This window comes from Agelaius tricolor, unplaced genomic scaffold (assembly GCF_023055355.1).
Source record: "Agelaius tricolor isolate 1412-34295 unplaced genomic scaffold, bAgeTri1.0.p SCAF_24, whole genome shotgun sequence".
Lineage (NCBI taxonomy): Eukaryota > Metazoa > Chordata > Aves > Passeriformes > Icteridae > Agelaius > Agelaius tricolor.
This window is the reverse complement of record NW_027269284.1, coordinates 9,954,620-9,977,308: the sequence shown is the minus strand read 5'-3', so window position 1 is coordinate 9,977,308 and position 22,689 is coordinate 9,954,620. Positions and strand designations below refer to the sequence as shown.

At 40.1% G+C, this 22,689-nt stretch overlaps 1 protein-coding gene across 4 annotated transcripts in view; it reads left to right on the top strand.

Moving 5' to 3' along the window:
• WFS1 (wolframin ER transmembrane glycoprotein) overlaps positions 1-22,689 on the top strand; it is a 52,695-nt gene that overhangs the window by 6,331 nt on the left and 23,675 nt on the right. The window contains exons 1-2 of one of the 4 annotated variants that reach the window (XM_071447242.1): positions 12,995-13,145; positions 15,051-15,242. In XM_071447242.1, the coding sequence (XP_071303343.1) occupies positions 15,056-15,242 (187 nt within the window). In that variant the 5' untranslated portion in view covers positions 12,995-13,145; positions 15,051-15,055. Of the gene's footprint in view, positions 1-12,994; positions 13,193-13,236; positions 13,510-15,050; positions 15,243-22,689 lie in introns of those variants that run through there. The other 3 variants (XM_071447243.1, XM_071447244.1, XM_071447245.1) reach the window with 3 other exon arrangements.

The following is a 22,689-nucleotide window of genomic DNA, read 5'->3' as shown; positions in this document are numbered from 1 at the left end:
AGCAGGACTTTGAATACTGAATGTGGTCTTTTCTTGAGAGGTAGAAACTGGGTAAGACCAGTTGCTAACCAAAGGTACTGGAATCAGGGAGTTTACCTTGAGAAAGATGAAATGAGCCCTTTCATTACTCATCCTAGAGATACATTACCATAGTCAGTGAAGATACCAAAACTCCTCCTATACTATCATATTCTTGTAAATGCTCAGAAGCAAAATAACTTAAATTGTTCCTTGCTGTCTGGTTTCTGGTGGTGCAGAACTTGGATGCTTTTGTGTGTAATAAAAGTATATTTAATCTCTGTTAAGTATATTTAATTTCTGTTAAATGACAGCTTAATATGCAACAGAGGAAAAAGAAAACATTTCTCAAGTTTAAAAATTAATTGCCTCAAGTCTAATTAATATTATGGTAAGAAAAAAAAAATGTATTAATTGCCCATATAGTTTTGGTCTCCTTGTACCACTTTAAAGGCAATTTCACCAAAGTTCAATAAAACAGGCTGCAATAAGCAGAAAGTTTGGACAGGATTAATGACATTAGTTCTGTCTTTACAATGTTTGTCCTTAGGAAAGGTACCAAATTGATTATTGCCTTAAAGTACACTGCTCAGAGTTCAGTGACAACTTGAGTAATTAAGAGTGTGTAAACATAGACTTCTATCCAAATAACATGGAGTGCACTTACATTTTCTTGTGGCCCCCTTTTTTCTTTAGAAAAATAATTGGGACTAGAATAGAGCAGTTCAGTTGGAAGGGACCTAGAACCAGCCCTCTAGGCCAACAGCAATGTATGCTGGTGGAAATTGACAGCACCATTTTGTGATGGAGGGTGGAGTCACATGGCAAATAAAGACTGAGAAAAATGGGGATGCATGTCAAACAAAGTTTAATTAAACTGTGTAATTGCAGGCTCAGATAAACAGTAACACTATGAAAGTGTTGTGAGTACTCCCATAAGATGGTACTATACATACAACAGCTTGGAAAAGGCTCTCTGTTGTTGTCTAGCCACAGTAATGTCATAGTGGGTCCAAACAGATCAAGTGGGAAGCTGATAGCAGAAAGTATCAGTGAATTAGGCTGTGAGAAGGTACAAGGGATGTACAGTGGAGGAAAGGGCAGTCAGCCACAGAGGTGACTGAACTGCTGAGGTGCCTCAGCTCACACTGTGCACGAGCTCTGGTTGTTCACAGCCCAGGGGCTCGTGGCTGTGCTGCTTCCAGAGGCAGTGGCCAGTCTCCATGGGGGCTCTCAAAGGCTAGCTCCAGCCACAGCACTTTGTAACATGGGCTTCATCCTCTGTGCCTCTTCTCTTGGTGATGATTCATGATTTACTTCAAAAAGAGAGGGCTGCCAGGATGACAAATTTAGGCTGCAGATCCTGTGTGCAAATTAATTCTCTCTCTGTGCAGTCTTTCCACTTTCCCAAAGCTCATCTAAGGAGGCTGCAGGGCAAAAAGAAGCAAAGAGAACACAATTCATACCCCAGAGCTCAGTGTTAGAAATGTGTTTAATCTGCTAAAAAAGGTAAAGCTCATAAAGCAACCGGACGTGCTTGGAATTTCTGCATTATTTCCCTAGCCTATTATTTTTATTTATTTAAGATGTCAGTACAACTGCATTTGGAATATAGCCTGCCTATCTCCTACAGAAGCCTTTCTTGCTCACATGAAATGAGTCAAGCACAGTGTGTATAAAACGCTTTGTGGTGCCAGACATGAGGCAGTGTAAGGCAAAGTATTTCTCTGCTTCAAAAAAGGAATGTTCTCTTGCCTAAAGTGAAAATGAAACGGAACCTCCAAAGGCGTTCTCTGTTCCTCATGTACTTATCAAAAGGCATAACAGTATTGAATTATTTAGGTAACTTTCCCTATTAGACTGTGTTCTTTTATGAATCATTTCAAGTGGCTTGCGCCCTAACCATAAAAAGTCTTATCATATTCTAAAGACTTTGAGAATTGCCCAAAGGAAAGATTTTAGGTGAGTTAAAAATTTATAGCAAAAAAATTTTTGCGAACGTCAAATTGCATTTTTATGAAATAATCTTTTTAATCTTAAGGATGTGATGGTTTTGGCTAGGGTAGAGAGAACTTTCTTCACAGTGGCAGGTGTGGGGCTGTGTTGTGGATTTGTGCTGAATACAGGGTTGATAATATGGAGATGTTTTTGTTATTGCTGAGCAGAGCTTACACAGAGCCAAGGTCTCTGCTTTTCCTACTGCACTCTGGCAGGGGAGTTGGAGGTGAATGGGAGGCTGGGAGGAGACACAGCCAGGACAGGTAACCCAAACTGACAAATGGGATAATGCAGACCATGTGACACCATGCTCAGTGTATGAAGTGGGGTGGGGACGAAGTGGGTAAGGGGGGATATTTGGAGTGATGGTCCTTGCCTTTGTTTCTCTTTCCAAATCACCAGTACACATGATGGGTCCTGCTGTACTGGAGATGGCTGAGCACCTGCCTGCCCATGGGAAGCAGTGAATTAATTCCTCATTTGCTTTCCTTGTGTGTGTGGCTTTTTTTTCCCTCTTACTCTGTCTTCATCTCAACTCATGAGTTTTCCAGCTTTTACTTTTCCGATTCACTTCCTGATCCAGCTAACTGGGGGAGCGAGCAGGCAGCTGCCTGGGGTGAAACTACAACACATAACTTAAAAAAAAACAACCCTCCCTGCCCTCTCTCACTCCACTAAATGGCAGGTTAGACAACTGAAGGGAGCCTAACTCAAGAATTAAATTGGTCATTTTCTTTTATCCTGTGCTCCAATAACTTCTTGAAGATTTGTTTCTTTTTCCCACTCTGCTATTGAAAGTTTTATCTTAAGACCAGATGACACCTTGATCATGTGTAAAGAGCAGATCTCTATTCATGAAGCTTAATTAATGCAATGATTCACATAAGTATGTCAACAAAACCACAAAAAATAAAAGGCAAATGTATTACCGGCTTTCAAATTGCTAACTGTGAATATTGTCAACCTTGTGTTAGCAAAGCATTATGCTGATTGGATATCTAAATTTGGCTCTTTCTAAATAAGTCTCTGATCAGTAGTCTCAGCTGTGTCCAGCAGAAAAAGCTTTTTAGGTTTTCTGACCAACATTTGTGAGATTAACAGAGGTAGGAAGTAATAAGGGAATATTCTAAATTTCATACTTTAAAAAGTGATATATTGCAACATGCAGTTGGAATTGAGTACTTATCAATGTTCTGAAGCTCCTCAAAACTTCTTTAAAAGAAAAGTGATTCACAAACTGTGGTAATCTGAATAATAACAAAATGTTGATAAAAATCCCAAAGTTGGACAAAATGTTGATACATTATCTGAACTATCTTGTTCCCTGAAGCATTATTCCTAATACCTGGATATCCCTTATAGCAGTTTATATTGCCTCCTCTTAAAAAAACCCTCAGATGATGGTTGTTCAGATGGCTGGCTACAGTGTTCTTGTAATGTTTTAATATCTAACCTAAATCTCATATGCTGCAAGTTATTACTTCCTGTTCTAACTACTTTGAGTACTAAAAAAACATTCTCTTTGCAAAATATTTTGCATATTTTGAAGTGTCTTCTTTGCCAAGGCTAAAAGACCAATTTTCCCACTTTTTTTTTCCTAAATTCCATCTAGGTTTCTGACTCACTGCTCTCCACTAAAGGGAAATCACTTCATCCATGTGATCTACCCCTTTCCAAAGTTTGCACCTGGGTTTTGAAGTGTGGCAGCTGTGGCCTTACAAGCCTGAGTAGTGAAGGGATTACCTCCTGTATGCCTTGCATGCCACAATGGCACTTGCTTTTATCTGAAATAGAATGACATTCCTGATTTATCATTTTTTAATCTGCTGTAATCCCCTGTGTATTAGTACACAGCCAGTTATTCTTCATCCTTCTTTGGCTTCTTGGTCCATCCTTTTATTGACCTATCCTGGATCATAGTTTAGCTCTATAAAATGTAATATACTGTGTAAAATTCTTGGGTGGTTTGGAGGGGTTTTTTTCCCCCCAATTTATTTGAATCATTGTAATGATAAAATAAGTGAAGATCTGTAACAGATTGTCTTTGAATATCAGGAGTCATTTTATTTAATCTTTCCTAGATCAATTACAGTAAAGTGGATCCTGAAGTAGTATAGGGAGACAAGTAGTGGAGAAATGGGTTTGAATCTCCTCCAGCACTGTTTTTGTAATCATAGAGTGATTTTTTCATTAGTGTCCTTTTCTGTTAACAAAGTCAGTAGGAGACTGACTGAAGATAATTATCAGTAGTGAAATGTGGGAAATGTCATAATTTGTTTGTTTTAAGCTGTGTTGATAAATTCTAATTCCATTCAGAAATCTAGGTTATCGCCTTCAGAGAAATGTACCCATGAATTCTGAATTCAATACAGAATATAATGGCATCTTCTGATTAGTATGTTGGGGAAAACAGGGAAATGGAAACAGAGAACTGCAGATCTTGTCATATGTTGAAAATATGCTGGTATTTCTTTTATGAAAGACAGAATTATATTATTTATTTGTTCATCAGGAGCAGTATTTCTAGGAAGAATATCTCAGAAGTGTATCTCTTGCTGCACCTGTGGCTGATGTAAATGTATTATAAATGCATTTATCACTGGAGAGGAACAAATGGTGCATACCAAAAGTCAGATACTGTTCTGCATGGCTGTTTGGTTTGGGGTGTTTTGGTGACATTTTTGTGGGGGGAGGAGGAGATAGGAAAAAATATTACTGTAGCCTTTAATGTCAAATTCTGTGTTCTTAACTGTGAACAATCTAAATGGGGACAGGTGTAAGTATGAGTAACTAAGCTTAACTAAGAATATGAGGTTAACTTTTAGATGGGTTTTTGCTAGTATTTAATATACTACAAGTTTTGTAATGTTTCATAATACCTGAAGTGTTTGTGTGTCCACAAGCTCGGATGGCCTTTTCTTCAGGTGTATCCTTTTGCCTAAAGAGCAATAGTAACTTCTGCTAAATCTTTGCCTTATTTAACAATTTGTGAAGTCCTTCTGAAGGGCAGTTAAGTAGCTCTTGCAGATAAAGAGAGCTGTAGAAAAAGAGCAAATGTGTGGCCTGAGTCAAGGCAGCAATTCAGTCCTGATCCCGGGCACCCTTTGGAAGGACTCATGTTGGAGAAGTTCATGGAGGACTGTCCTGCAGGAAGGACCCCACGCTGGAGCAGGGGAAGAGTGTGAGGAGTGCTTCTGAGGAGGAAGGAGCAGCAGGGATGACCTGTGATAAACTGACTGCAGTCCCCCAACCCCCATCCCCCTGTGCTGCTGCGGGGAGGAGGTGGAGAATATGTGAGTGAAGTTGAGCCCAAGACAAGAGGTTTTTTCATTGTCCCTCTCTCATTTGATGGGTAATAAATTAAAATAATTTTTCCCCGAGTTGAGTCTGTTCTGCCCATGAGAGTAACTGGTGACTGATCTCTCCCTTCCCTTATCTGGACCCATGAGCCTTTTTTTTTTCTCTCCCTGCCCTTATCTGGACCCACGAGCCTTTCCTTTTGTCTCCCCTGCCCAACTGAGCGCAGTGATGACTGTAGCCAGCACTTGGCATTTAGCCAGGGTCAACTCGCCACACTGAGTTTGTTAATCTGCATTATACATTAACTGTTTCAAAATCAAAAAGAAAATTTGCACCAGAAAGTGTGTAAAATTTCAGGCCAAAGTTACATCAGTGTGCTACTCATCATACTAAGGCCTGCTTGGGTCCAGAAATGATGTAGAGACATATTTCTGCATGCATGCCTGTGCTGGAAAAAATCAAGGGTGATGTAATGCATAAAGAGAAAAATATCATTTATCATTAAGAAATAAGGGGAAAAGAGATTTTTGAAAGGAATTAGGATGAATGAGGCGAGAAATATATGTCAGAAACTATCAAAGAAAAGTAGGGGGCAAATCATCTTTATGCAGGTTATGCTACTGGTGCTTCACCAGTAGTGGCAGTGGACTAAGGCTATATGTGTGCAGGGTTTTTCTCCTTCAAAAATAGGATAGGAATAGAAATACAGGATAGGAATATAGCAGCTGTACAGCACTTATAGAAACACACCTGGATTAAGTCTAAAAAGAGTATTTCTTTTGTAGCTGAAGTTATGAATTTGATCAGTCTAAATACAAACTATAATTGTGAGACATCCGTGGGGTTTGGGCTCTCACTAGTAAATTTCACACTGCATTTCACACTGTCTGCTCTCTACAGCTTCATCAAAAGACAAAATTATTTCAGTTTCTCAGGAACCAAGTGGAATATATTACTCGTATTTACCTTGAAATAGCTGTTAAGAACACAACAGTGACTATTGCCCAGCATGCTGCTCTCTGTTCCCAGACTTTTTGTAAGCACTCGTACCTTGAGAGTTCAGAAAAATAATTTTCTATCACCTTATTAGAAATCACGATTTCCCCCGTCTAATTAGTACACAACAGACGTTTCTACCATCTAAAATAATTGCAAATGCTTTAAAGAATGAAGAGGTTTTATTGCCACCTGGTGGGAGTCTTGTGACACGTCCTAATTGCAGACAAGATTGGGAAGATGTTGAAATACCTCAAACTAATCAACAGCATCCTGCAAGAATATAGTCTGACTACATCTGGCATCATGAGAATAATTGGACGATTGCATTTGCTAAGAAAAATCATTATTAAAAATCATTATTAAAGAGCTGCAATCTGTCCCTACCCTTCTTTTAATGTCAGGTAGAGGTACTGTTAAGTTACTAAATTCCAGTTCTATTGATGTTAATCAACACAACTGGAGTACTGGCATGTATAAATAAAATCTGAACAAGCTTTTAAATGTGAAACATAGTTTGAAGAATCTGTACATTTTACAGCAGTTCTTACAGAAATTATTGCATCACTGCCTTCTGATTTATATCTTTCAGACAAAGTCCAGTGCAAGGTTTCAGAAAGTAAAAGCAATCTCTTGCACTTGGAAATTCTGAAAATTACCTGAACTTGTTACCAAATGTATCAAACCATTCATCGAGTTTTTGAGAAACAAAAATATGATCAAAATGGCACAGGAATGAAGAAATCTTTAAATTCTTTATTTGGTATGGCTGAAGGAATGTTTTTGGGTTCATGGTTTCCTGTTTATGTTTTGCATGCTTGATGCAGTGTGTCCTACAATCAAACAGATGGGACACACACGTGTCCCCCATTCTGGTAACGGGATGAACACGTCTGAAGTTCTTCGTGCACTGCCTCGGATGCACTGCATTGTCTCATCCAGTCACACTAGAGGTCACTGTGAGCAAAGATTAAGCTTGAAAAGGCAACACTGGAGGGATCAATTTACAGGACGAAATTTGTGGCATACCTTCCAATTTCAAAGGTTGACACAAACCATATGTTAAATATGTTATTTGAGGGGGCCATGGTACTTAATGTTACCTCATTTACTGACAAACTACTTACAAACTGTTGAAGAAGTTATTCCTATGAAGAAAGCCTTAGTGCTTGAATATATCCAGTTCAATTTTAGACTAAATTTAATCTCTGGCAACACCAAACTTAATAATGATAAGAGTTCCAGACTTCGTTGATACTTGTTGCTGTTTTTTCACATACACATTTTAAGGTACTATTCTTTCCCCCTAGGAAAGCTGCCCTGCTTTCTCTAGACCGTAGCAGAACAGTGCAACTTTAATTGAAGTTCTGCTTCCAGAGTTAAGGAAGCTGAGTCCCATTTGTATTGTGGATTAGGAACAACATCAGTAATTGTCTCAGAGTGAAGTTGTGAATAGAACAAATCTAGAACATTCAAGGAACTGGAAGAGGAATGGACTGCTGTTCCAGGGAATGCATCCAACCCAGGGCTTACCTCCCAACAGCTGCTGTGTCAGACCTTCACAGCAGCTCCTGCACAGGGTTGTACCTCTGCCCAGTTTTAAAAACTTTTCCTCTTTCACAGTGCCTGCCCACAATTTGAAAAGTTGGCTGAGCAGTAAATGCAAAACAAAACATCTGGTGCCACCTAAGTGACCTATGGCTTCCTTTAGTGCAGGTATTCATTTGAAAAGGAAAATGTTAACCCTTTTCTCATGGCTGAGAGAGCCAATGAGGGAGTGAGAGTGATGCTTTTCTATATAAAGCAGTGAAGATGAACAGTACTTTTGTGCTGCCACCCAGAGTAGGACAGTGGAATAAAGGGAGATTAAAGAGCAGTGGACAGGGAATGATGCTCACATCACCCTACATGCTTTAGTGCATGAAAACAGTACTTATGTGGAAGCTACTCCAACCCTGAGGTAACAGAGGCAAATTTAATATGCAGATCAGGGAAGAAGAGTCTTCATCATCACCTTCACAAAACTCCTCAATTCCTATTTTTACCTACTTTTTGTGCCCATTTCTTGTGTTTTTCCTTCAGTTTCCTACCACCCTTTTATTAATTCTTTCTACTGAATGTCCATCCAAATGGCACTAACATCTTAATTGTTCCCATCAAATTGCTGATTCTCTGAATTCTGTGTCCCTTTTCTATGCTTAAATTATTGTGCTCTTTCTGACAGAAAATACCTCCCACTTTAAATTATACACTGCTTTAAAAACATAAAAAGAAATCTGGTTTTCTGGTTTTTAGTCTAAGGAAACAATACTATCCAGATGCTCATAAGGGATGTTGCAGCTTTTATTGCACTAATATTATGGTGATGTCATGCTTCTATCAATTAAATTATACTGTTAAAATGGGTAAACAGAGTAAACAACTAAACCTATTATTTTGAAATAACAGCTCTTGTCTTAATTGGTAAGGTGTGGCAAGAAAAGAAGTGATTATTTTTGAGACAGGTTTTAGGACAGTTTACTTAGCATCACTCAGACATTTTCATTTCCATAATGTACTTCCTTTCATAACCACTGAAGATGCACATGGCATTTTTCTATGAATTTTTCACCTCTTCTTACTGGCACAAGAGCACTGCTGACAAGGTTTTTGCTAGGATTAATGTATTCCAAAACCATCAAGAGTAACTATGTCAAATCTGTTTCTGAGTATACCATAGACTAAAGAAATTAATTTTCAGAGCTGCTGTGAAAAACATATGGAGCTGAAGGCTATTCATTGGAATGAATCACTCTTCATGCAGGTCTGTTTTCTTGGATGATCCCTGCTTTCTCTCTTACTTTTAGGAAGTGTGGCTACTTTTCCTCTGGAGTGATAAGAGACTATTTGTATGCCAGCAATGCTATAAGCATGATCTCATTTCAGTAATATAGGTAAATCAGTTTGAGTTAAGGGATTTAATAATAAAATGTATTTAAATGTTGGTTAGCATAATCTTTTGCTGTTACAAATTAATTTTCTAGAAGACAGACTTTCCTTAAACATCTCAATGCTAAACACATGCCTAAATAAAGAAATACAAACTTCACAACAGAATGTGAAAATGTCAGTTTATATTACATGCAGTTTAACAGAGGCAACATAAGAGCTGCTCAGATTATTAGATATCCCAAGTATATCTCTACAACTCAGTGATGATTATATGGAAAAGCTGTTCATTTCAGCCTGTATCTCAGTAGTACACCTCAGGTGTTCAGACAGCCATTTCTATTACATTTCATCATCTCAGGTAAAAAATGTTTACAGAAATCAGCTTAAGTCCAACATCACTCTGTAAACCTTCAAAATACTTGTAAAAGGATTATTGATTCTCTAGTACAGAAAGTATGGCTTTTTTTTATTTTGTTCTTTTTTTTTAAATCTGGGCTGACAGCAACCTCATGCAGTTAAACAAGTGTGTAGTTCTGGACTCCCTCATGCAAGGAGCATGGAGGCATTGGAGTCAGTCAAACAAAGGCCACTAAGATGATGAATGCACTGGAGCATCTCGCCTATGAGGAAAAGCCAAATGAGCTGGGCCCCTTGTCAGAGACTGAAATGTTATGGTTAATGGCTGTAACATTGTTATGAAGGAGCTTTGTCCATTATGGGAACACTGTATACAGAAGCTGTGACCATCACACCCCACTCTGATTATGCCTCCTGAGAGCAACCTTGGACTGTGAGTTAAGCCACCTAAGGGAACCTGAGATAAGGTGACAGTATTGCTCAATCACCTCAGCTCTAGGGAAAATAAAATAAGGCTGAGGGAGAAGAACACATCCACAAGATAACCAAACCCAGCAGCTGTCCTGAAAATGATCCCTGGCTGGGTTCAGGCTGGGGAGGCCACAGCCCACAGGCTCATCTGCTGAGCCAGGTTTGTTCAGACTGCCCCCAGCCAAAGGGGGAGCAGAGTTTTGGGTGCGTGGCCTAACTCTGGTCAGAGACACTGAACACCCATCCTCCCTCACACAAACTGGCTCAGCTGTGAAACCTCCACCCCAGGAAGGCCACATCCATGGGACATCCATGGGAGGGGCAGCTGAGGGGGTTTCATAATCCATCAAAGACCCCCAGAGTGCTCCCCAGACTGATTCCTGAGGCCTTGCAGCAGAGCACTGCATGCAATACAAAGGGATCCAACAGATCCAGAGTCTGTTGTGAGACTGTGTAAAATTGTCCCCCACCCGTCAGGGGACGTACCTGGGCATGCCCACCTGGCACAAATGTAAATCAATCCATTGAACCCTGTCTTTTCAGGGGACCCTCACCACCAAGAAAACCAGGACAGGACCATCAGGACACTATTGAGATCCACAGAGTGGTGGTATTTTCTACTTAATCTGTCTGTCATTATCTTTCTCTTCCCGCACTTCTTTGTTCTATTTCTTTCTTTCTCCTTTCTCTCTCTCATTTACTGTTAAACAAAATCCATACTACTGACTTTGGCATATGGTCACATTTGCACCTTAATTCAGGCAGAGGCATCTCATTCTAAAAATTTTAAGAACCTGATCATAACGCTTGTTCAGCCTGGAGAAGGCTCAGAGGGATCTATCAATGTACATAAAGACCTGAAAGGAGAATGCAAACAGGATGGAGCCAGGATGTGTCCAGTGGTGTCCAGTTAGTTACAAGACCAGAGGAGTGAACACAAACTGGAACACAGGAGGTTCCCTCTGAACATCAGGAAGTGTTTTTTTTTACTGGGAGCGTGATTGGGCACTGGCACAGGTTGCCCAAGAAGGTGATGGAGTCTCCTTAGAGATCTGGACACATTCCTGGGCAACCAGCCCTAGGAGGCCCTGCATGAGAAGAAGGGAAGAGCAGCTGACCTCAGGATGTCCCTTCCAACCACAACCATTCTACTGATGCCATGAGTCATAACTGAAATCGAAACAGGTGCTGTGCCATGTTATAACACAACTTCCATGTTTCTTCTCTGTAGCTATAATAACTACTGCAACAATTTGCAACTGTGATAATGCCAGATTATCATTTGTGATAAAGTAATGCCAAAGTGAAATCAGTGGAATTGATAATGGAAGTTATCATCATGTCTGAGTTTGGTTTACTCTCACTAGTGTTGCAGTATTCATATAATACATGTGAGTATATGAAGCGTGCATGACAATTCATTTACTGCAAAGGTTTAGTTGGCTTTAACTAAGAACCTGATCAAATTCAGCAATGTGCATCTTCAGTGTAGGATCAGACATAAGCAACCAAAGAATATTTTACACCAAGCCTTGCTATTATGATGGTTAGTAGCCAGTGGGGCAATTTTACCTTTGAACTGCAATAGCTTCTGCCATGTGTGACTCTGCCTGTGCTGGAAAGCAGCAGGGGAGGCTTTATTTTACACTTCCTTTATAGCTGCTTTTCTAGCTACCACCCTCATTTCCACCTGCTCCCTAAGCATGTTACATCCGTTAAGCACACCCACTGAATACCAAATCAATTGTATAAAATAATATCTCGAAGGAAATGTGAATAGCAGGGGGAGCAGATTGCAGAACTTTGTCATAGCAGAATTAAGTCATACTGTCAGTCTAAGGAAACAACAGGTAACACATGGCTGGCATTGCATATTCCTGATGAAACCACATTACACTCAGACTACAAGTGATCTTCTTAAATGTGGGGTTTTTTTCAAACTTATTTTGAAGTAAACAGAAGTTTAGTCATGTTTGTCTAAACTTGTTTTGTGTAGAAAAAAAAAAAAGTCTTATGCCTTCCAAGGTAAGGAAATAACAACACCCAGGACCACATTCTTATGTGAGGATTAAAAAGAACTCAGCAGGCAGTGACCCAAAGGATTTAACTAACATTTGAAAAATGAAAGCATCCCATGATCTCCTGCAAACTTGGAACTTGTGAAAATCAACAAAATAACTTATATGAATGACTGAAGTTTAAACTTAATCTCCCACTTTGAATTTGTAGCTTGTTTTTATGATTGAGGTTTTAATTAGAAGCTATTCAAAGTACCATATAGGGACCGTGATTTATTTAAAGAGCTCGAAAATAAAAATCATTTCTAAAATTTATTAAGCTAACCGTCATAACAACAGCAACAGTTACACATAAGTTTACAGTTCACTTCCTGCCTAGAAGCCTTCCACCTATGTGGCAGAAATGCTAGGAGGTGTAGCAGCAGTAACTTGGAGTGAACGCATTTAGAGAAACCCGGTTACTGGGTTATCACCCTTTTTCCCCATTCTCTTCGCTCCTGCACCGAGAAACCCCGCGGTAGAACGGGGAAGGTCGGGTGCAGCACCGGGGCTGGCTCACACCGACCCTGCGGCCGCTACACTCCCAGAGCGGAGCTTCGGCCTCACCCTGGCTCACACCGACCCTGCCGCCGCTGCGGCCTCACCCGGGGCTGGCTCACACCGACCCAGCCGCCGCTGCACCGCTGGAGCGGAGCTGCATCCTCACCCCGGGCTGGCTTACACCGACCCAGCCGCCGCTACGCCGCCGGAGCGGAGCTGCGGCCTCAGCCAGGGCCCATCGACCTCCGCCCGCCTCCCCCGGCACCGCCATCTTGCAGTGACCCCGCCCCGGCACCCCTCCGCCCCGCCGGTCCTGCGCGGCCGCGGCCACAGCCGCCCCCGCCTCCTGCCGCCAGCGCGGCCTCAACGGAGCCCTCCCCGCGGGCGGAGGGCGGTGAGTGGCAGCGGAGAGAGGAGGAGGCCGCGGCCGATGGGCGGGGCAGCACCGCCCCCCAGGGCTGCGGGCTGCCGGCGGAGCCCCAGTCGGCGTCCGGCCGCCTTCGGAGCTGTGGGCAGGTTAGTCATCGGGGGTGCGAGGTGCTGACTTCGCCCGGCCGAGCTCGGTGAGCGTCTGGGGCGGGACCCCGCGCAGGACGGCCCGAGCTGCCGGCTCCGGACCCCCGCTGGGGCTCCCTGGCCTTCCGGAGAGGCAGGGCCGCCCGGGCACTCTCGGACCCCCGGGGAACGAGGCCGAGCCAACTCCGATGCTCCCGACTGGGAGCGGCTGGCGGCGGTGGGTGCGGAGTCACTGCTGGCAGCGTGGAGTCAGCCCCCGCTGGCTTGTGAACAGCCCGGAGGAAAAGTTGGTGGTGCCCTTTGTAGGACAAGCGCAGAGTGATCTTTGGGACGGGAGTGTTTTTGCGAGCTGGCTGATAGCGAGGTGAGCTCCTGCTCACGGCTGCGCTGGGGAGGCTGTGCCGGTGCTGCCCGTTCTGGAAGCAGCCGGACCCGTCCGAGCCGCGCATCCCCCGCGGGGCGCCTCGGGCGCGGCCTGGCCGCGCTCGCCGTCCCTCTTACAAAGCACTAAGGTCAAGTTAAAACTGCAGGCACAGTAACTTTTGTGATTGTATAATGGTTAAAAATACTCATGCTGGTTTACCGGGAAGGTATTTTAATCTCTGTGTTTTCCGAGGACTGTTTGAAGGTTGAACTGAACTATGTTGGTTTATTTATAACTTGATGTAGAAACATAATACAGAAACGCATTTACTTCTATCAGTAAAATATTTTCTGGTTTAGGGCAGCTTAATTTTTGCAACCAAGTTGTCAAATTAGGAGTAGTATATTCGGCAGTGGAGACATTGCTAGTACTCTTAGCACCCTGTTGTGATTTTTGTGTTGTTTGAGTGGAAAAAGTTGTTGGTTAAGTGGTGTCTGTGGTTTTGGCCATACTACTTTAATCTTTACAAGGACAACTTCAGGGTGGTATTCTGAATTAATTCTGTGCTTATACAGAATTTAAAAATATTGTTTATTGCTAAAATGCTCCTTGCAAATTGCTTAACTTCAGCAAAGTTGTTCTTAAGCAACAAGAGTTGCTCTGTGTTATGCTGTAGTAGTATATGCAGACCTTGCTACTTTTGTCTTGTGAAAGCCAAACTTTCAGTAGGCATTTTTATGCAAGTTTAGGGAACTTCTTACTATAGAGCAGAGATCCCCTCTTATTTTTGAGAGGACTTAAAGTTAAAAGGTCCTCTCGTTCAAGGCCTTTGCCTCCCTGCCATGTATGATTTTTTTTTTTGAGTGGGACATAAAGGTATTTAAAGTAAGCTAATTTTGAATCATGGGCATTTAAGTTGATAATGTCTGAAAACAGCATCCTTGGTAACTTCCCATGCAGAGTTCTGCATCTTCTCCTGCTTTGCCTTCTTATCATGAGTCTCTGTCTCCTTATTAGGTGATGACAGTTAACCAGGCCTTAGATAAAAGTTTTTTTATTATTACAGACTTGTACATAAAAAGTTTGGGGCTAGTCTTTATTTCTGGCATGAGCAGAACATTAAATTATATAACATAAATTATATATTTATATATATATAAATATAAGCAGAACATTAAATTCAAAGAAGAAATTTATATGCAGCATTTACAGGATTGATTATCAGTTTTAGCATTTGTTTACACTTGTAACCCTATTATTATTAGTTAGGAAAAAAAGCAGTCACTGTTCTGGCACAATGTTGTATATATATGATCAGACTCAGCTATAGCTGCTCATGCTGGGAGTTACTGAAGAATGTGTAGATAAATCTTGAAGTTCCTATCAGCCTTCTTGCCATTTTCTAGGCTTTTTGTTTACCTAAATTATATAAATACATTCAGATTTCAAGTTTTCATTAATTGTAAATGAATAAAAAGTCATTCAGTTTTACATTGTAACCCTGCTTTCTGATAATTTATCATTCTTTTCTTCTTTGGCAGCTAAAATGAATTCAGTTCCCGATCCCACCTCAAGTCCCTCTCACCCCCAGCAGCATCTTGGAAGGTCCCAGCTAAATGCTGCTCCTGTGGCCCATAGTGGGAACAGTCAGAGACCTGGAACCTCTTCAGGAGATTCTGCAACTTCTTCAGTTCCTGGCTACTCCCGGAGCAGGGAGAAAACAGAAAAAAAGGGTAAGTATGAAAGCAATTATTATGCAAAATGGGCTTACACACAATAATCTCCCAATGTTTCATGTATATGTATTCCAAACTCTGTTTAAAGACACTGTAAAGTAGGAAAATAAATTTCTTCAATTTCTTTTAACCTGTTGTTGTGCAAGAGTCTTTTCTACTTCAGCTTCCGTTGTGCATATATTTGAATTTTCCTATCTAATTTTTCAGGTCTGTACAAAGCAATAGAAAAGAACTTTATTTGAAAAATTGGCAGGGAGATTTAATTAAATTTACCATAATAATATTTCAATATAATTTCTTTGTTTGGCTAGAACACATGCTATAACTGTAGCTTTAATATGAATTCTAATGTGGATGCATAAGATACTACTGTAGACTGATAGAATAATAAACTGGTACATGAAGCCAAAATTGAAGTTAATATTAGCAGTAAGATAAGAATTTGGATTTACAGTCATGATACACTGTGAAAGGTAGAAGGATGTGGTTCTTTCCCCCACTTGCTGTGAAACTATTGAGTTTCAAAGATTGTGGAAACTGATAGGATGAGAGTAAGGTCTTGTGCAAAATGTAGAACAAAAGCCACCTGGCTCCTGTACTCACCTGCTGAGTTCCAGTTTTAATTCAGTTTCTAATCTAAAACTTGTGCAAGATGGTCTTGTGCTCAAGGTCTAACTCATCTCTTGTTCTTTAACTTTCTTTAAAATTGGACTTTTGGTTGTGAAACTGCTTATGTACATGCCCTTAATGTTCACAAATATGAATCTCTCTATTGAAGATAGTAAGGCATCCGAGAGTTTAAAATTATTAAATGTGTGACTTTCTGTGTGGCACATACCAGATGCAACTGAGCTCTGCACGTAGTTTTGGCCAATATTATGACTGTGTCAGCAAATCTGTTGTTTGCATCTAATTCATAATTGACTGATGGAACCTTCTGGGTTCCCTGTTCCCAATGAAGGAGAATTTTTTTTGGATATCCTAATTTCTATCCTGTGTCAGTATTCAGTACCAATTTTGTCATCTAGCCCACTTGTAAAAGAATTGAGAGATTATGGAGATTTGACACTTCTAACATTACCTACATGGTTGCTAATTTAGAGTTAGTGCTAGCAGATATGTTTTCTTTCTTCATTTTCTAGTTTCTTAGTATGCTTCAACAGGGAAAGAATAGTAACTATAATAGGAATATGGTATGAAGTTATCTTGGCCTTAGTTATACTATGATTTGAAAAAGCAATACATAGCTTTCTGTTGTTGGTGCCCGCATTCGTGCAAGATTCTGGAAATCAGCAGTCTGTCTGGTGGTGTTTTGCACACAGGTCCTGTCAGCTATTTTTTTCTATCTAATTTGGAGATTTTCTTACTCTACACAAATGTTGGACTTTTAAAATCACACTGATTTTTATCTTAGCCCTCTTTACAGTCCTGTGTATTTGCTAATGAGCCCTACCTATGCAGCACTGTTTTAGAGATGCTGCTTATAAAAGAAGGCTTTTGAGCATTGATGTATTTCTCCTTTTCAGTTGTGACTCATTCCTGACTGCTTTCAGTTCTTCCCATAAAAATATTATGGGTGCCTAGTGCCACTGTCATTGCCCTTCCCATGCCCTTCTTAATATACTCAAGTATTTAATGCAGCAGAATGAGCTACCATTGCCATAGTGTTGTGCTGGAATCTTGAACAACCAAGATTTTAGTGAATTTAGATAGAAAATGTCTTCAATAATATATAATACAGTATTTTCTTATATGGCTTATGGTTTTAGAGTTATGCCATTTGTGATAGTGCTAACAGTTAATAGAGCTGAAAACTTTTTTAAAAGAAAGGAAGTTCTGGTCATCAGAACTTAAAAATGGGCGTTTTAGTAGGACTTTAGAAAGAACTGCAAATAAAAATACAAGTTCAAAGATGTACATATGAAAATAAATACAAAACAAACTGATATGTCAAACAGAAAATTGGCACTTCAGAAATTCTCAAAATATTTGAACTGACTTGAAGGTGTTCCTTGGAATCACCAGAGCTCTTATGATAAATAACATTTGAGTTTCTCACAGGTCTAGGAAAAGTGAAGGATTTGGACTCTCAGCCAGGGCATGTTGTGGTTTGGTTGTATGAAGGGAAATATGCTCCAGCCCAGATGTTCTGGGAAGGGCTGCTCTGACTTCTTTCTTAAGAAGTTGGGTCATTTTCAATAGTCACTATGACTGTGACTAACTCAGAGTGATGGAGAGAGGACAGAAAAGACCAGCACACTAATATACAGAAAGCTTTCTCAAATCTTATTAAATACATAGAACACTTCCCTTTAATGATGACTTAAATATCTTGCTCAAATTTAATTACTGTAACAAATTTAAGTTTGTATAATTTCAATAAATCAGCTATAATTTCTGTTTGAGAAGGGGAAATCTACTGTGTATATGTCAATTATTTGGAATAGCAGTTTCAGCTCAGGACTATCTACTCAATGCTCATGTGCCCTCCCCCCACAGAAGGTCACTGGTATACTGGGCTGCAGTACTTGAAACATTGCCCAACAGGTGGAAGGAGATCCTTCCCCTCCAGTCAGCACTGCAGTGCCTCATCCCAGTTCTGGACTACTCAGTGCATGAGAGACATGGAGAGAGATCAGCAAAGGGCCACAGAGATGGTGAATGAGCTGCAGCATCTCTCCTGTGGGAGACCGGGAGCTGGGGCTATTCAGCCTGGGAGAGAGAGGTCTCAGGGGGATCTATCAATGTGCACAAATAGCTGAAGGTAGGGTGCAAAAAGGATGGAGCCATGATCTTTCCAGAACTCTCCAACACAAGGATTAGAGACAGCTGGCACAAACAGGAGGTTCCCTTTGTCCATCAGTCAACACTTTTTGTTTTTCCTGTGAGGGTGGCTGAGCACTGGCACAGGTTGTCCAGAGGTGATTGAGTCTGCATCCTTTGAGATACTCAAAAACCATGTGGACACTGTCCTGGGCTGTGGACCTGCATGAGCAGAGGGGTTCCAACGGGTGACTTCCAGTGGTCCTTTCTAACCTCAACCATTTTACTAATTCTTGTAATATTCTTGTATTTCTGATCTGTCCTTTTTCTTCCAGTTTTTGTTAATATACACTGTGTTTAAGGCTATATTATCAAAGTGAATGTTAAGTACTTTGTTTCCTGGAAGCACACATCACATTATCTATTCCTGGAGCATTATCCATATCTTGCAGTGTAATCCAACAAATTAATGAATGCCTTGGCTCTGACTCAGTAAAGCACTTAAATACACACAATATCCTCAGCAGAACAGGTACTTCCTTTGGATCAAACTCTTTTACTGCCATTTTTTATCTTAGCAATTTTTCAGTCTCTATTCTGCTAATGTATCGTTAGGTAATGTTTATGTTATTCCTTGAATAATTTCTTTCACGATGAGAGGTAACAGTGTTTTGAGAATTTATTGAGCAAATTTAATCTGTATTTAATGAAAAAAATAATAATTAGGATAATTTATAAATACAGGTTTTGTTGTGTTAAAAAAGAAAAGGAGGGCATTCCTATTTCTACTCAAAACTCCTCCATTCTGCTTATGTATGGCTTTGGTTTTCCATTCCTTGTGTATGGAGGAATGGAGTGAATGTCAATATGTCAGCTTTCATGTTTAAAAATAAATGAGAAAAAAAATGGATATTCTTTCAAGGATGTTCATGGACAGGGAGCTTATTAGTGAGCAAAGCATATACACTACTAATTAGGGCTCCTGAAATTTTAAAGCTATGGAGTCATCAGTATTCATGTGAGCAAATTACAGGAGAGTTCGTGTATAGCAGGGAAGACCAGTGTCTGCTTGCTAGTGAAGTCTTTTGAAACAGACTGAGATTCTAATCTCATAAGACACTTTTATGCCTCTAAGGTGCACAGGCCCCTCAGTTTCTGGTCCAGGTGCTACATACCCCTTCCTGCTTTCTGTGTTTCATCCAGATACAGCCTTAAAGCAATGTGAAAAGACACAGCTTGGGTGAGAGCTCTGGAGCTCCCAACACCAAATTCTCCAAGTAGGCTTAAAAATATCATTCTTGCTAGAGAAACCATTTCCTCTCCTTACACACGGAACGGAGCTTGGAGAAAAGCACTTTCAATGTGGTGACTTAGTTTTAGCATGTGAGTATCTGTAGTACTGCTGCTATTAATGTTTTTTGAAAGAAATGCCTGAGTCTGCAGTCAAGGTAAGCGCCCTGTATTGCTGCGTTAGAAAGTGGATCTGTATGTCCCAGGAGATGGTTTGATTCAGATGAAAGGAAAGCAGAATTGAGAGACACTTTTCACAATACAGTCGTGATCAGATCCTTGACTGTCATGTCTGGATTCAAACAACTGCTTCAATTTAGCCACAGTGATAACTTGAACTGGATGCCTCTCACCCCAGGTGAACATTTCTTGTGCTGGAGGTTATCTGGAAGAGTTACCATTTATTGTAATGCTTAAGTATATTCAGGCATGTAAAGTGTCTTTCGTAAAAATTGACTGTCTGCCGGTCAGCAGGTAAAAGAAGTCATGCTAGGATACTGGAGAAGCTGGGGACAAGATGGTAATTTTTCATATGTGCATGAAAAAGATTATTACTGGTTTATTACATCATTCATGCACATTTGCTAGTCAATAAGGCTGGAAAGGAGAAATTGCAAAGCTAAGTTGCAGTGCTTGAAGAAAGGTCCCTTTGGTTGAGGAACTAGTTGGGGTTTTTTGTCCATGGTTTTGCTGTAATCTCTTGTTCTAGAATTGAGAACACAGGGGAAGGTGTTTGTACAGAGAGCTTTGCAGACAGAAATCAATTTATTATATTTTGTTTGTAGATATGCAGAGTTCTGTGTGTACTTAGGTTATGAAAGTTTTTTGTACCTCTAGCAATAAAATTATTTTATTGACTGACTTCATATTTATAAATAGTGAAAAAATATTTAAAACAGTTTACAATGCATTGCAACAATTTATAACAGTGTGTCTCCAAGGCATTGCTAAATGATAGCTAACAAATAGGGAACCTTTCTAATTTACAAATATTTTCCAAGTGTTACCTTCCTTCACTTACAGTTACAAAGAACCTTTGCTTCAGAGCTCTATTTTAGCACTGCTGTGTCTCTACTTTTTGGCAGTTAGCTATTACAGACTAACTCTTGAGGCAAACTGAAGTGTTTGTGCAAAGCTGGAAGAAATCTCAGAAAAACCTTTGATTATTTGAAGGGGAGGATTATGCCTTGAAGTATTAATTACTTAACAATTTATCTGTCAGTTTATTAATGCCCCTTCAAACTTTACCTTTAAATACTCAGGCTTCTAGAAAGCTCATTTGCCAGGCATTGCTGTGGGAGAGAAAAGATTCTTTCCAAACAAAAGTTAATGACTGTATTTTTTGATAAAATTTTGGGACATCATCATTGTTGGTGCAGAACAATGGAAGTAGGCTTTTTCATGTCTGCTGCTATTGTCAGTAACATGCTGGTATTTTTACCACATATGGGAGGAGGATTGAACACCCATTTATTGGAGGAAACATTCTCCATCTTTCCCTCTTCCATCATTTGAAATACATTAATGGGTTTTCTGGTTGATAACAAAAATACTATTACTGCTATCAATTTTTTTACATTCATATGATGAACCAGATTCTGGAAGGTGCCCTAGCTCAGTCTTCATCCATTATTTTCCAGGTGGATCAATTTCCTAATCTGTTTATGATAACAAAATTTCTAGCAGAGTCCCAGGGTGCTGAAAGAAAGGAGGGTAGAAAGGGAAGAGCTGTACACATATTAGTGAATTCTATAATGAAATGGGAGTGGCCCTATAAATTCTTTGGTGTGAAGGACTTAACATTCCTTTTGTGCAAATTTAAGAATTTAATCTAGTGGTTGGAATCTTCCAATTCAGTTTCCTTCAGAAGAGATCCAGTATGTGTGTTCCCCTGTGCAGACAAATCTCTGTTCCAGTACAGCAGTCAAGGAGAGATTTGGAGCTGTTGTTGCTGGAGGACCCCTCGCAGCAGCAGCAGCCCCACTTCATTGTGAAAGTTAGAAGGTGAGACTTGGAACAGTAAACTGGCAAGTAAAGCTAATCCTTTGAAAAGTTAATTATTAGAAATGCTTAAGTCACTGGATTTGTGGTTTTGCTAAAAAGTTGGAATGTTCCTTTTTTAAGCGCCCCTCTGTTTTGACAGCGAATGGACTGCTGGAGTGTCAATGTGAAGTGCTCAAACTGCAGAATTGCTGAAATTCCATGTGCATTGTGCAGGTTGTTATGAAAACTTTCTGCTGTCTGCACCTACAAAAATATGTGGGCTTGGTGAGCTCTGTGGTCTCATCTTCTCATATTGTTTTTCATTGCTTTCTCCTTTCTTTTTTTTTAGTGGAAATGGTTAATATTGATGATTATCAACTAAGAAATGACAAGATGTAATTTATTTTTAACTCTACAGTTTTGGAACTGTAAATTTGTTAGATTTATCCCGGCTCATCCATAAAGGATTCAATCAGAGATGCCTGCATAGGAAAAAGCAGCAGGACTGGCTCATTAGTTACGTATAAAATTGTTTTATTGACTTTAAAAGATCATTGTACAGTAATAGCTACACTAGAAAAATACAGATTTGAAGAATGGTTTTTCCTCCACTTTTAAAATTTATAGTCTATAATATCACTCTTTGTCTTCCACCTACATGCTTTTTTTTATTACTCTCCTGACAATTTACGTTCATTTTGTGGGCGTGCAGAAGTTGTTTCCAGTTCAATTTAATGCTATTTGATGACTTGCAATTGTGGTGTGACTAAGACTGTTATCATATCTACAAATGCATTGCTCCTCCCAGAGAAAGTAGAGTTGAGTCCTAGACTTGAACAGCTCTGTAAACAAATGTTATTCCCTTTTCTCCCATCGCTGTTACCACTTTTTAAAGTCGAATGCCTGCTAAAGTATGGTAGTATAAGAACTTGGAATTGATCTTGGGACAAGTAGAGTTGTCTTAAGATCTGATCATGGAGGTTAAAGGCATAAAAGAAAAACATGCAATGTACTCTTAATTGTACCAAGTCTTTACTATGCAGTTAAGAATTCAGGAGGCTTCTGAATGGATGAAAGGATTCAACACTCAGTGAGGAGCTAGGCATCCAAAGTTAATGAAACCTTTTTTCAAATTGTTTATGTTTGTTGAGCAAAGTATTTCTTCTTCTTCTCCAGTCAGTTCCCCTGTCACTATAATTGATATGTGCAAATCATGTTTATGACATGATGCTTGATGCCAGCTTTTAAGTGGAATGTCAGTCTTTCCAGAAACTGTACTCCTACACAGTTACTGCACACAATACCACTGAGCTTTTGGAACTTGTGGAAAGTGAGTAGGAGGATTTCTCTAGAGACTCAGGCTTGCTCTCCTGAGCACTGAAGGCTCAACAATACAATCCAGTGAAAC